The sequence below is a fragment of the Coregonus clupeaformis genome, chromosome 15, assembly GCF_020615455.1.
Source record: "Coregonus clupeaformis isolate EN_2021a chromosome 15, ASM2061545v1, whole genome shotgun sequence".
NCBI lineage: Eukaryota > Metazoa > Chordata > Actinopteri > Salmoniformes > Salmonidae > Coregonus > Coregonus clupeaformis.
In genome coordinates this window covers 22,523,119-22,537,379 of record NC_059206.1, presented here as the reverse complement: position 1 = coordinate 22,537,379, position 14,261 = coordinate 22,523,119, and the positions used below count along the sequence as shown (strand labels likewise).

The 14,261-nt window shown below is 41.2% G+C and overlaps 1 protein-coding gene across 3 annotated transcripts; it reads left to right on the top strand.

The window, feature by feature from the left end:
• Positions 1-10,038: 10,038 nt before the first annotated feature.
• On the top strand, positions 10,039-14,152 carry LOC121582775 (vesicle-associated membrane protein 8). 3 transcript variants are annotated; one of them, XM_041898871.1, is made up of 7 exons: positions 10,039-10,193; positions 10,339-10,483; positions 10,634-10,704; positions 10,785-10,881; positions 11,304-11,405; positions 12,652-12,813; positions 13,011-14,152. In XM_041898871.1, the coding sequence occupies exons 2-7, from the start codon at positions 10,406-10,408 to the stop codon at positions 13,152-13,154; spliced, it is 654 nt and encodes a 217-aa protein (XP_041754805.1). In that variant the 5' UTR covers positions 10,039-10,193; positions 10,339-10,405; the 3' UTR covers positions 13,155-14,152. The 3 variants fall into 3 exon arrangements, with proteins under 3 accessions (XP_041754805.1, XP_041754806.1, XP_041754807.1); XM_041898872.1 differs by lacking the exon at positions 10,039-10,193 and having other exon boundaries at positions 10,218-10,483; XM_041898873.1 differs by lacking the exons at positions 10,039-10,193; positions 10,339-10,483; positions 10,634-10,704; positions 10,785-10,881; positions 11,304-11,405 and adding an exon at positions 11,744-11,886.
• Positions 14,153-14,261: the final 109 nt, after the last annotated feature.

Sequence of the window (14,261 nt, the reverse complement as noted above, 5' to 3'; positions counted from 1 at the left end):
TATTTGACATACATTCGGACCTTCAAACTTCAATAGCTCACAAACGATTTGAGCTACATACCTCAGGTTAGGCTCTCTATGAAAGAAAAAAGGTGCAGGTGTAAAACATTACACAGGACTTATTTTCCCGATTCCGACCCGAGTTTCATAATCACAGGGCAACGGTATAAGCAGCCTGGCACACCGTCAATGCAACTATTTAGGGACCATCAACAAAGTGCATGACCACATGACTTAGCAACCTAATTTCAACTCTCATTTGTTCCTTACAGTGGCTTGCGAAAGTATTCACCCCCCTTGGTATTTTTCCTATTTTGTTGCCTTACAACCTGGAATTAAAATGGATGTATGGGGGGTTTGTATCATTTGATTTACACAACATGCCTACCACTTAGAAGATGCAAAATATTTTTTGGTGTGAACAGAAAACTTGAGCGTGCATAACTATTCACTTTGTAGAGCCACCTTTTGCAGCAATTACAGCTGCAAGTTTCTTGGCTTATGTCTCTATAAGCTTGGCACATCTAGCCACTGGGATTTTTGACCACTTTTCAAGGCAAAACTGCTCCAGCTCCTTCAAGTTGGATGGGTTCCGCTGGTGTACAGCAATCTTTAAGTCATACCACAGATTCTCAATTGGATTGAGGTCTGGGCATTGACTAGGCCATTCCAAGACATTTAAATGTTTCCCCTTAAACCACTCAAGTGTTGCTTTAGCAGTATGCTTAGGGTCATTGTCCTGCTGGAAGGTGAACCTCCGTCCCAGTCTCAAATCTCTGGAAGACTGAAACTGAATTTCCCTGTATTTAGCGCCATCCTTCAATTCTGACCAGTTTCCCAGTCCCTGCCGATGAAAAACATCCCCACAGCATGATGCTGCCACCACCATGCTTCACTGTGGGGATGGTGTTCTCGGGGTGATGAGAGGTGTTGGGTTTGCGCCAGACATAGCGTTTTCCTTGATGGCCAAAAAGCTAAATTTTAGTCTCATCTGACCAGAGTACCTTCTTCCATATGTTTGGGGAGTCTCCCACATGCCCTTTGGCGAACACTAAACGTGTTTGCTTATTATTTTCTTTAAGCAATGGCTTTTTTCTGGCCACTCTTCCGTAAAGCCCAGCTCTGTGGAGTGTACGGATTAAAGTGGTCCTATGGACAGATACTTCAATCTCCACTGTGGAATTTTGCAGCTCCTTCAGGGTTATCTTTGGTGTCTTTGTTGCCTCTCTGATTAATGCCCTCCTTGCCTGGTCCGTGAGTTTTGGTGGGCGGCCCTCTCTTGGCAGGTTTGTTGTGGTGCCATATTCTTTCCATTTTTTAATAATGGATTTAATGGTGCTCCGTGGGATGTTCAAAGTTTCTGATATGTTTTTATAACCCATCCCTGATCTGTACTTCTCTACAACTTTGTCCCTGACCTGTTTGGAGAGCTCTTTGGTCTTCATGGTGCTGCTTGCTTGGCGGTGCCCCTTGCTTAGTGGTGTTGCAGACTCTGGGGCCTTTCAGAACAGGTGTATATATACTGAGATCATGTGACAGATCATGTGACACTTAAAAGTCCACCTGTGTGCAATCTAACTAATTATGTGACTTCTGAAGGTAATTGGTTGCACCAGATCTTATTTAGGGGCTTCATAGCAAAGGGGGTGAATACATATGCACGCACCACTTTTCCGTTATTTATTTTTTCTAATATTTTGAAACAAGTAATTTTTTTCAATCCACTTCACCAATTTTGACTATTTTGTGTATGTCCATTACATGAAATCCAAATAAAAATCTATTTAAATTACAGGTTGTAATGCAACAAAATAGGAAAAACGCCAAGGGGGATGAATACTTTTGCAGAGTTATGTTGCACAGCCTTTTGTTTTTCATAAAATGATTGCACTTTTTTTATACAGTGAGGGAAAAAAGTATTTGATCCCCTGCTGATTTTGTACGTTTGCCCACTGAAAAAGAAATGATCAGTCTATAATTGTAATGGTAGGTTTATTTGAACAGTGAGAGACAGAATAACAACAAAACAATCCCGAAAAACACATGTCAAAAATGTTATAAATTGATTTGCATTTTAATGAGGGAAATAAGTATTTGACCCCTCTGCAAAACATGACTTAGTACTTGGTGGCAAAACCCTTGTTGGCAATCACAGAGGTCAGACGTTTCTTGTATCTGGCCACCAGGTTTGCACACATCTCAGGAGGGATTTTGTCCCACTCCTCTTTGCAGATCTTCTCCAAGTCATTAAGGTTTCGAGCCTGACGTTTGGCAACTCGAACCTTCAGCTCCCTCCACAGATTTTCAATGGGATTAAGGTCTGGAGACTGGCTAGGCCACTCCAGGACCTTAATGTACTTCTTCTTGAGCCACTCCTTTGTTGCCTTGGCCGTGTGTTTTGGGTCATTGTCATGCTGGAATACCCATCCACGACCCATTTTCAATGCCCTGGCTGAGGGAAGGAGGTTCTCACCCAAGATTTGACGGTACATGGCCACGTCCATCGTCCCTTTGATACAGTGAAGTTGTCCTGTCCCCTTAGCAGAAAAACACCCCCAAAGCATAATGTTTCCACCTCCATGTTTGATGGTGGGGATGGTGTTCTTGGGGTCATAGGCAGCATTCCTCCTCCTCCAAACACGGCGAGTTGAGTTGATGCCAAAGAGCTCGATTTTGGTCTCATCTGACCACAACACTTTCACCCAGTTCTCCTCTGAATCATTCAGATGTTCATTGGCAAACTTCAGACGGCCCTGTATATGTGCTTTCTTGAGCAGGGGGACCTTGCGGGCGCTGCAGGATTTCAGTCCTTCACGGCGTAGTGTGTTACCAATTGTTTTCTGGTGACTATGGTCCCAGCTGCCTTGAGATCATTGACAAGATCCTCCTGTGTAGTTCTGGGCTGTTTCCTCACTGTTCTCATGATCATTGCAACTCCACGAGGTGAGATCTTGCATGGACCCCCAGGCCGAGGGAGATTGACAGTTATTTTGTGTTTCTTCCATTTGCGAATAATCGCACCAACTGTTGTCACCTTCTCACCAAGCTGCTTGGCGATGGTCTTGTAGCCCATTCCAGCCTTGTGTAGGTCTACAATCTTGTCCCTGACATCCTTGGAGAGCTCTTTGGTCTTGGCCATGGTGGAGAGTTTGGAATCTGATTGATTGATTGCTTCTGTGAACAGGTGTCTTTTATACAGGTAACAAGCTGAGATTAGGAGCACTCCCTTTAAGAGTGTGCTCCTAATCTCAGCTCGTTACCTGTATAAAAGACACCTGGGAGCCAGGAATCTTTCTGATTGAGAGGGGGTCAAATCCTTATTTCCCTCATTAAAATGTAAATCAATTTATAACATTTTTGACATATTTTTTTGTTGTTATTCTGTCTCTCACTGTTCAAATAAACCTACCATTAAAATTATAGACTGATCATTTCTTTGTCAGTGGGCAAAGGTACAAAATCAGCAGGGGATCAAATACTTTTTTCCCTCACTGTATCTATATTTATACAAAGTCACTTAAAATTCAATAGCTCCTTGACCATATGACCTAGACACCTCAAACCAATGTTGACAGGGTTGACGCATACATCACACAGACTTTGGTTTGTTGAAGATTTTTTTCTTCATTTATTAGTTAAATGTGTGACTTAGAACTTCAATAGCTCCTTGATCACATGACCTAGGCACCTCAAACCAACTTTGTATTGTTCAAATGGGAGGACACACATTGCACAGCCTTTGGTTTTCCCAAAAACCACTTACACGATTTTATAGAAATATTTGAAAGTATATAATTTCAATTGCTCTTCAACCACATGACTTAGCAACCTCATTTCAACTCATAGAGAGTTATGTTGCGCAGTCTGTGTTTTTTTAATAAAATGATTCCAACTTTTTTTTTGTATATATTTATATGAAATCACTTAAAATTCAATAGCTCCTTGACCATGTGACCTAGACACCTCAAACAAACGTTGGAATGTTCACAGGATAGGGACATACTGTGCATTTGGAAAGTATTCAGACCCCTTCACCTTCTACACATTTTGTTACGTTACAGCCTTATTCTAAAATTGATTTTCTTTTTTATCCACACAATACCCAATAATGACAAAGCGAAAACTGGTTTTTAGAAACGTTTGCAAATGTATTAAAAATTTAAAACAGAAATACCTTATTGACATAAGTATTCAGACCCTTTGCTATGAGACTCTAAATTGAGCTCAGCTGCATCCTGTTTCCATTGATCATCCTTGAGATGTTTCTACAACTTAATTGGACTCCACCTGTGGTAAATTCAATTGATTGGACATGATTTGGAAAGGCACTAACCTGTCTATATAAGGTCCCACAGTTGACAGTGCATGTCAGAGCAAATGTTGACCTGTTTAAAGGTCTTGCTCACATCGGCTACGGAGAGTGTGATCACACAGTCGTCCGGAACATGACTTAATTTGATCTGTGGCGAATGACCTTGAGCCTTCTTGGATGGGCACTTCTAATGTAACTCTATGGCAGCACCCAAGGGACTTCAATTTTCGAGCTCTCCCCGTAGATTTTGCAGTGACGTAATGTGTCCCCATGAGTGACAGAACACTGAGCCAATTACTGTCCAACTCGAGAACATTGCCAACCCCGTCACTCCATATTTTCCACTGGCTGCCCCACCACCACAGAAAGCACTGAGCTAGGCTGAAACACCTGTATTTTGGAGCTGCCCTACTCAAGAGAGCAAAAAAGAGACCATGTTTGTATGCGGCTTTATTAACTCAATTATTATTTATTTTTTCATTGTTTGCAAACTAATGTGACAGGTATTAATGCCCAAATAACATGAAAAATATATATATATATTTTTAGCTAAACAGGTGGGGCTCAAAACAGGTGGGGCTCTGTTTTGTCGTCAACCCTGTTACTTTATTTGGCACTATAGTCTTTTTTATTTAACCTCTGGGGAAAACTAGTTTTTTATTAAGTTGAACAGTGCTCTATATGACAGAATATAAAAACATTTTTTCTCCAAGTTACACTACTCAAAAGGCACCTAATGAGTGGAATGACCCAGTTACACGTCTTATAGTCAAACCCTGGAGAAAAAAAGGTTATATCTAGAACCTAAAAGGGTTATTTGGCTGTCCCCATAGGAGAACCCTTTGGAGAAACCTTTTTGGGTTCCATGTAGAACCCTTTTCTGGAACCCTTTTTTCTAAGAGTGTACATCTTATAGTCAAACCCTGTAGTAGGGGTGGGCGATATGAACAAAAATTCATATCACGATATTTTCCACTGTCCAGACGATAACGATATAATATCACGATATACTGTAAAAAATGTTTTAACATTTTATGAGCCCTTCAAAGTTAATAAATTACTAAATATTGTTTTTAACCCTATAGAAACAGAAAGGGTGCATTGCACATTTGTAAAAGTAGTAGTAGTATTTGTTTTACTTCTGTGGTAAACCTGTGCAAACATGAAACATAAAGGTATGAGTTAAATAAATATGCAATAACATTTAATTAAAAAAATATTTAGTACTCAGGATGTAAACTTTTTCCTGCCAAATATAAGTGCAGTCTTTTTACAGCATAACACCGGTCATTATGAATTCAACTTGTAAACCTTTTCAAATTAACTTCAAGCATTAACCAGACAGTCTGTATGTTTCTCAGTTCAGCATGTAACAAGTCACTGCCTCCCTCTTCACAAGTTCTGTGCCAGGAACACCAGCCTATTGACACTTTCTGGCTTCAAAGTTGCCCTGTGGCATGTGATCACATTGCCCCCATTGCTAAATGCTCTCTCAGAAGGCAAACTTGTGGCAGAGATGCATAATTATTTCTTTGTCAGACAACTCAATTGTGGGAAGTTGGATGCGTGAACTTGCCACCACTCCAAAGGATCAGCCTCACTATCTGCTGCCATCATCAGAGTGTAGCTGTCCAGCTCTTGCTCGATGACCTGTCTCTGGGTTCTTAAGGCAGGTGCACTACTAGTTTTCTTAAAGAAGCTCCCAAGGCTCTTCTCGGACTTCTTTGCTGATTGTGGCACAGTGGCAGCATCTTCCTCTCTCTCACTCTGGTCCTCTTCAAAAGAGAAGTCTCCCACGGCTGTGTTCCCTACCAGGAGGGCGTCTGTCTCGGAGGCAGCTCTCACCTTCACCTCCACCAGCTTTTCAGTGGTCATGTAGGTGGTCTTGAACCTTGGGTCCAGAAAGGTAGCCATGGTGAGCAGCTCATCTGTTTCAGGGTCGGTGTATTTGTCATTCAGGTAATTGAGGACCCTCATCTTAATCTCTCCGGTCAGTTTGGCTTCGCCCTCATTTGAATTCAGAACCTCCATGTTGAACAAACGGCTTCAGATAGGACACACTCACATATGTCTCTCCTGACAGGGCATCTGTGAAATCCTGGAGGGGCTTAAGTGCTGCCTTGATAGATTCAAAGACCTCAATGTCTTCCCAGGAGGGTGCAAGGTGCTGTGTTTTTTTGTCTGCTGCCAGGACTTGTGTGATGGTCTTTTCCTGCTCCAGGACTTTCCATCATCTGCAGTCGAGATCCCCACCTTGTTGGGGATTCCGTGATGTGCTTGTGGAGGGGCAGGCTCAGTTTATCCTGTGCACTTGTCAGGGCCTTCTGCTTCTTCCAACTATAGGAAAATGTGCTGACCACTTTCTTGCACACTCCTGTGGCCCGGGAAACCCGAGGTTCGTTTTGGACACTCCTCTCTGCAAAATAAAAAGGTGAAAAATAACTACATATGAATCACAATTATTCAATAGAAATAACATAGCATCTGCTGTAATTACAACAATTTACAGCATGGACACTGGACATGATTACAAATGAAATCCATCTATAGATTTACAACTGTTGTGATTAAGAGAGCTATGTTGCTTTAGAAAACGGGATCATTTATTGAGTAGGCTATTTATTATTGAAAGAGAGAGGTTAGATGAATATATTGAAACCATTGGCTAATGTATCAATTATAAATAAAAGCAATGTAATCCATGTAATGTTTGGATATTGCACACATTTACAAATTACAGATATTCTAGATTTGCATAGCTGTATATATCCGGCTTAACGTATTAGGACCAGGCAGTGTAGTCAGCTCTAACTTTAAACAGAGGAGATAAGGAATACAATAGTTACTCTGCATTTTATGTTGTTGTTTTTAAGTGACGTTATTTTTCTGTGTTTTGGACGTTGAAACTTACCAATAGCAATGTGTAGCCTGTGTCTGAAACACCCTATTATTGTCCATTTGTTCAGCTCCAATGCTTTGTCGGTAGTCATACATACTTGACGCGACTCTTTCAACCCCTGGATGAAAGTGCCTCCCTCAGCCCAGCTGCAATTATTTCTCCGGTGTGGTCGCCTGGGAAATAAGAGGCCTGAAGGCATTTCCTTTGCAGCTTCCAGTTGTCGTCAATGTAATGAATCGTAAGGATAATGTATGGCTCTGTGGTCCCGCTTGACGTCGGCAGTGGTAGAGAAGAATGCAGCGTTACGGATTTCGTTGGCAAATCTGTCCCGACATTCTGTGTAGAGTTCTGGCAGACATGTTTTGCTGAAGTATTTACGGCTCCGGATCTTGTATCTAGAGTTCGAATCAACTTTCTGAAACCGTCTTTCTCCACAGTTTGAATTAGTTCCATGTCTTTCGCTATGTGATACGTAATTGCACTCGTTATCTCATTCCACTTCTTGCTCTTCTTGTCAGTTCCAAACGACAGAGGATGCCCCCTTTTTTCGAACCAATTCTTCGTCGTCCTGCAAATCAACCTCAATAGCGTTATTTTCCTCACTCTTCAGTCATCCTCAATGCTTGATTTTCTGACACATTCTTCTTCTTCTTCTTCTTCAGTGGGGTTTATCGGCAGTTGGCATCCAACGTTATGGTGCATTACCGCCACCTACCGTACTGGAGTGTGGGCCAGCGACAGGGATAAACTAAATCTTACCTGCCAACCCCGTTTCTCTTAAAAAAGATAACAAAATATTTGAGACTATATCTAATGACGTTCTACTCAATATACTCTTTAAACTAATTTCCTGTATCCCCTTCTCCCTCATACTAAATCTCATCCTCTCTCTTTCCCTCTGATACTGCCCACACTGTAGCAATACATGCTCCACAGTCTCTGTTTCCTGACAATAATCACACTTTCCTGATGGATGCTTTCCTATCACGTTTAATGTCTTATTCAACTGGCTGTGTCCCACCCTTAATCTTGTAAAAATAGCCTCCTCTCTTCTGTCCCTTCCTGCCATTCTCCCCTCCCCGACTTTCCTCTGTACTTGAAATAAATGCCTTCCCTTATTATTTCCATTACACTGCTCCTGCCATCTCTGCACCATCACTGTATATTTCAGTCTTTTTGCCTTGCTCATTGAAACTTCAACATCAACATCCCCACTACTAAGTGCTTGTTTAGCCTGTTCATCTACTGCCTCGTTCCCCTCCACCCCGACATGAGCTGGAACCCAAGTAAATCTTATCTGAATACCCATCTGTTTAATCCTGCAATTGGTTTGTAGCACCTCATAAAGCAGGTCTTGTCTGCTACGTGAGCTAAATGACTGGAGACTCATTAACACTGCACATGAATCAGAGCAAATAACATTTTCTGACACCTTTGCTAACGAAAGGAGTTTACTTCACTAAATGTTAGCTTACTCTGCAGTTGCGCATGCTTGTTTGTTGACTTTGATTGGCAGGCAGATCGCGTGTAACGTCCATGCTTCTAGTTTTTTCTTTGCTAAAAAAGGCTATGTTTCTAGTAAAATAAACAATTTGAACTAGCCCACTAGGCTGTATCACTCGACATACATTTTGAACGAAACAAAAACGCCTTATTTCATACATTAATTTATCATGATATGCACGATATGGCAAAATCCATATCATGGCACAGCGTCATACCGGTATTCACATTCATACTGGTATACCGCCCACTCCTACCCTGTAGGAGACAGTGCACGTCTCATAGTAAGAAACAGTACGTTACACATCTTATACTCAAACCCTGGAGAGACAGACAGAACACACCTTATAATAGGATGCATTTACACGTCAGTGTTGGAGACAGTAGTCAAATAGAGGCAGACAGTTACATGTCTTATAGTCAAACCTTGTATGTGGTAGTTAACAGTTACACGTCTTGTAGTCGAACCCTGGAGAGAGACAGTACACGCCTTTTCGGTCAAACCATGTAGTATAGGTCAAACCATGTTCTAAATCAAACCATGTAGTATATGGAGACAGTGGTCAAATAGAGACAGACAGTGAAACAGTTTCCTTTAATAGTCAAACCTCAGAGGAAACAGTTAACGTTACACGTCTTATTGTCCAACCCTGGAAGACAGAGCAGCCTTACATTACTGTCATTTTCACTTACGCATTCACCTCATGATGTAGGCTATCAGCAGAAACCAATTTACTGTATTTTCAAATTAAATTGTGAACCGATGTTGTCTTGCAACGATGTAATGTAAATGTATGTACCATTGCTAAATGCATAAACAGTCTGGTACCCTGGCTGAGGCTACATCTGCTCTGTGAGTAACTGTACCTCCTTAACGGTGTTCCTGACCATCTCCACGAGATCCACTACAGCCTTGGAGGTGACCTCTCCTCACAGCATAATAATGTAAATGTAAATGTAAATAATCAAACCCCTCTTCATAACAGTTTATAGTGCACAAATAGTTCAGTAATGTTGAGGTGTTTTCACACTGGACCTATTGCCGCTGGGATTCATCTTCAGTTGGTCGGTTAAACAAGTGCTACAATCAAAAGCTTGAGTTGAATTTGAGGTTAGAACGGAAACAGTTGCCAAACATACTATCGATTAATGATTATTACATTCAAACATCTACAGTAGGCGACCGTTTCAAGTTCACTGCATAGCCCCGACTACTGGCCATTATATGATGTGCATGCATCCAGCTGTTGATCAACTTGATGAAGATTGTGTCTTCGAATCTTGAGTAAAATGTCTCGAGACATTCTAACGACCCCTGGAAACGGAACGGTCTAGCCATTTTGCTAGCTAACTGTAGGTTACCATTTCTGTTTTAAACTAGCTATATTTTAAAAATAGGTTTTTGAATCCAACATAGGCCTATAGATGTTATTCAATAAATTGTTACAACGTAACAGTGACAAGCACACAGGCTACAAGGTAGGGTCATCAGATGGACAAAGATAACCGTAGCAACAAAGTGAAATATGACGTATGCAAAATTATGAGTTTAGCATATCAACTTTATCATCTCATCAATTCATTGGTGAGTAACCAAGCAATAATTCCTCTCGACAAATGACAGATTTACCTACAAGAAGAACACTGCAGCACAGATTAGTCTTTTGACTTTTTGTAACCAATCAAAGACCATGCCAATAGTGTACTGCTGTGTAGCAAGAAGCAACATCATCCTTGCTGATCTTGCTCTCAGAGGTGGAAGGTTTCAGGTAGGCTAGTGTGTGTGTGTCAGTGTGTGTGTCAGCGTGTGTGTGTGTGTGTGTGTCAGTGTGTGTCAGTATGTGTGTGTGTGTAAGAGAGCGAGAGAGGGGAGGGGGGGGGGGGTTATTCCTAACACAACTGTAGATGCATTGTTGTAGGAGGCAGCATTGAGTTTTCTGAGACCTTTTCCGTTTGGAGCTCTGTATCGAAGGACCATACCATTGGATGGGTGAGATAACTATTACTACACTACATAATTGCAAGTGTGATTCCATGTGCTGGCCATAATGTGTTTGTTTTAACAATCAGGTTCAGATACCACATCCTGTCAGAGGATGGAATGTCCTATGTCTGTGTCACAGAGCTCAGCTATGAGTCCAGGAGGGCCCATGAATTCCTTAACCAGGTCAATTTACATGTACAATCTTATACTGTACTGGCTTACATAACGAGTTACAATGACAGATTCCACCACAAGACATGGGGTACTGGTACTGTTTAATGGCCAAAGAAAGGGGAACATTTCATGTGAAATTGTTTATTTTCTTCAAGGTATACCTTCTTTACAGAAGTTATTAAGTTATACAATCAATTCTAAACAATCCTGTGATACCTAAACAGTAACACTTAAGCATGTCAAAATAATTAGATTCAATCTGTGTCTTTAAAATAACAAGAGCGGAGCTTATTTCCATAAATAAAGTGTATGCTCTGCTCTTCCTGGTACTAGCCTCGTGTTTTGAACAGAAAGCTCTGAACAACATGACCAGCCATGGAAATCAGGTTTAGCTTATGTAGCAAGCGACTTCACTTTTTATTGCCTTCCAGATCTGCAGTTTCTTTGCTAACAGCCCCCTGATAAAGAAAGCGGCCTTTGCCCAGCCATATGAATTCAGCTCTGACCTGCATCAGGTGCTTGGACAGCTGATGGTATGTCCTAAAGACACATATAATTAGAATTAGTAGAATGAGAATTCCTAATCAGAACAACATTACATCAATTCTTATCATCACTTTATCTCTCAGTCAGATTTCCTGTTTCTATCTGAGCTGCTCTACATGCAATATTGGGGTGTGCTATAGAAATATATAACGTTATGAAGATCTTCATGGGGTGGGTTTAAGAGCAATGTATTTTCTACTAATCCTAGTTCTATGTAAAGGGAAGAGTGACTAATGCTGTGTCAATGGTAGAGCTACAGTGCAGCAGCAGTAGTTAATGTGTAACTACAGGGAGGGGCGGCGCTGTGTGGAACCTGTGTCTCAACCTACAGCTGCTTGAAGCAGACTTTACCGGTCTCTACTTTATTTACTGAGCTTGTAGTCAGTCTGGATAATATGTCTTTGTGAAATATTTACCCTCTGAAGTGGTTGTGGATATATATTAATTTTGTAATACTATTCTGACATGGTAAGTATTTTTACATTTGTCAAGTGGCGGTTGTGAGGCAGTAATATGCCTTGAGGTCACACTAATGATCTGAAATGTTAGCACTATGGGGAGCAGAGCAATAGTAGTTAAAGTAGTAATATGCCTTGAGGTCACACTAATGATCTGAAATGTTAGCACTATGGGGAGCAGAGCAATAGTAGTTAGAGACTAGGAACAACAGACTGTGAATACAATTATTTACATGTGACTTGCATGTGTAAGTAAATGTCTGAGTCCAGTGATCTCTTAACATTGCAATAACCTTTTGGACTAAACAAATCGGTGACCTAGCTGTGAGGAGGACTTTCTTGTCAGGAGAGTGTCAATAAAGGAATGGCTGAGGTTGAGCGATAAAGCAACATTTGCTTGGCCTGCTTTCAGATACAGTATGTTCATATGATATGTCCTGGAATGTCATGGAATTGCATTCTGCCCCATCATGTATTGGCTCCTATATTTCACACATTTTGTTTAAGTTAATTGATATTGATGAGTCCTCTTAACATTGCTACTGTTATCATTGCTAAGTCAGATGCAAATTTCCACACTGTGAACAAATACAGGTTTTCCATTCCCTCCTGTCTGTGTGATGATCTGTGGTGAAATGGGTCATATTTTTTTTTATCATACCGTAATGATATGTGTCATGTTATTCTGAAGACAGAATGTATACACAGTATGCCATACCTAATATGTTGATGTTATTCAGAGAAGATTCTCTCCCCTTCCTCTTCCTTTCTGTAGGCTGACTACAGTTCTCAACAGCCAGCCTCCTCTAAGCTGGACTCTGTGCAGGGCCAAGTCAACGAAGTCAAAGTTATACTCAAAGACAACATTGACAAAGTGCTGGAGAGGGGAGAGAGATTAGATGACTTGGTTGACAAGACACATGACCTACAAGCAACCGTAAGTATTATAAAAAAATACAATTGTGTTTTTCAATTTTTTATCCTGGCAAGGTGATAAGGAAGTGGGGTTCCTGTAGTCTAGAGAACAGCTTTAACCAGCCAAGCTGCATTTGGTTTCCTGTCTGTTTCTGCTTTAGCTTGCTTGAAACACAATTATATTCGACTTCACCTTCCATAATTTCCTCCCATTTCCAGGCAGACTCCTTTCAGAGGACATCCACACGGGTAGCTCGGAAGTACTGGTGGAAGAACGCCAAGATGATGATCATCATTGGAGTGATAGTGCTGATCATCCTCATCCTCATCATCCTGTTTGCTACAGGTGTCATCCCCAGTTAAATCATCTCACAGACTCCTACAGTACTACATTATCACTAAGAGGAAAAGGATGAACCACAATTACGAAGTCATATTTGGAATTTGATGAAACTGAGGTTTAATTTGAGTCTTCTCCAAGGTGGATTCAAGGTGGATTGTGTATAGTAACGTGACAAAATAACATTTCACATTATGACTTCTGTAAATAAGCATCCTGGAATTTGTTTGATTGTTTTTGGATTATATGGATCTGTTCATTTGATATTTAATAAGATACATTTCATAATGTTTGTAGATACATTTATAAAAAAAAATACATAATATAGAACATTTCTCACCACTAATGTTACAGTTTAGGGGCCTCATCCCACAGTATAAAGGTGCATTGAATTCCTTAAACTGGATGATTTTCATATTTGTGCTTAATGGTGGCCACCTCTGGCAGCCATAATAGTTCACTACAATAGTTCACTCCATTACCGTGTACAGTTACACTCCACTAGCAATGTTACACTCACCAGTTTATTAGGTACACCCATCTCGTACCGGGTCTGACCCCACGTTGCCTCCAGAACAGCCTGAATTCTTTGGGAAGTGGATTCTACAAGGTGTCAGAAACGTTTGTTGCTCAATTGGTATCAAGGGACCGAACATGTGCCAGAAAAACATTCCTCACAACAGTACACCACCGCCACCAGCCTGTACCATTGACACCAGTTAGGATGGGTCCATGGACTCATGCTGCTTACACCAAATCCTGACTCTGACATCAGCATGACACAACAGGAACCAGGAATTGTTGGAGCAGACAATGTTTTTCCACTCAATTGTCCAGTGTTGGTGATTGTGTGCCCACTGGAACCCGGTGTGGTGCAATAGCCCATCCGTGACAAGGATCGACAAGTTTTGCGTTCCGAGATTACGTTCTTCACACCACTGTTCTGCGTCATTATTTGTTGTGGCCAGCCTGTTAGCTTGCACGATTCTTGCCATCTTCCTTTTTCCTCTCTCATCAACAAGCTGTTTTCACCCACAGGACTGCCGCTGACTGGATGTTTTTTCTTTGTTGCACCACTCTCAGTAAACCCTAGACACTGAATCCGGATCCGCGCCTGGCACCGACGATCG

What these genes read in the sequence shown, in the direction of transcription:
- LOC121582775 (XM_041898871.1), top strand. Translation starts at nt 10,406, where the DNA reads ATGCCAATAGTGTACTGCTGTGTAGCAAGAAGCAACATCATCCTTGCT. An exon ending in CCCATGAATTCCTTAACCAG is followed by an intron (nt 10,882 to 11,303) that starts GTCAATTTACAT and finishes ATTGCCTTCCAG; the next exon opens with ATCTGCAGTTTCTTTGCTAA. An exon ending in AGGTGCTTGGACAGCTGATG is followed by an intron (nt 11,406 to 12,651) that starts GTATGTCCTAAA and finishes TCCTTTCTGTAG; the next exon opens with GCTGACTACAGTTCTCAACA.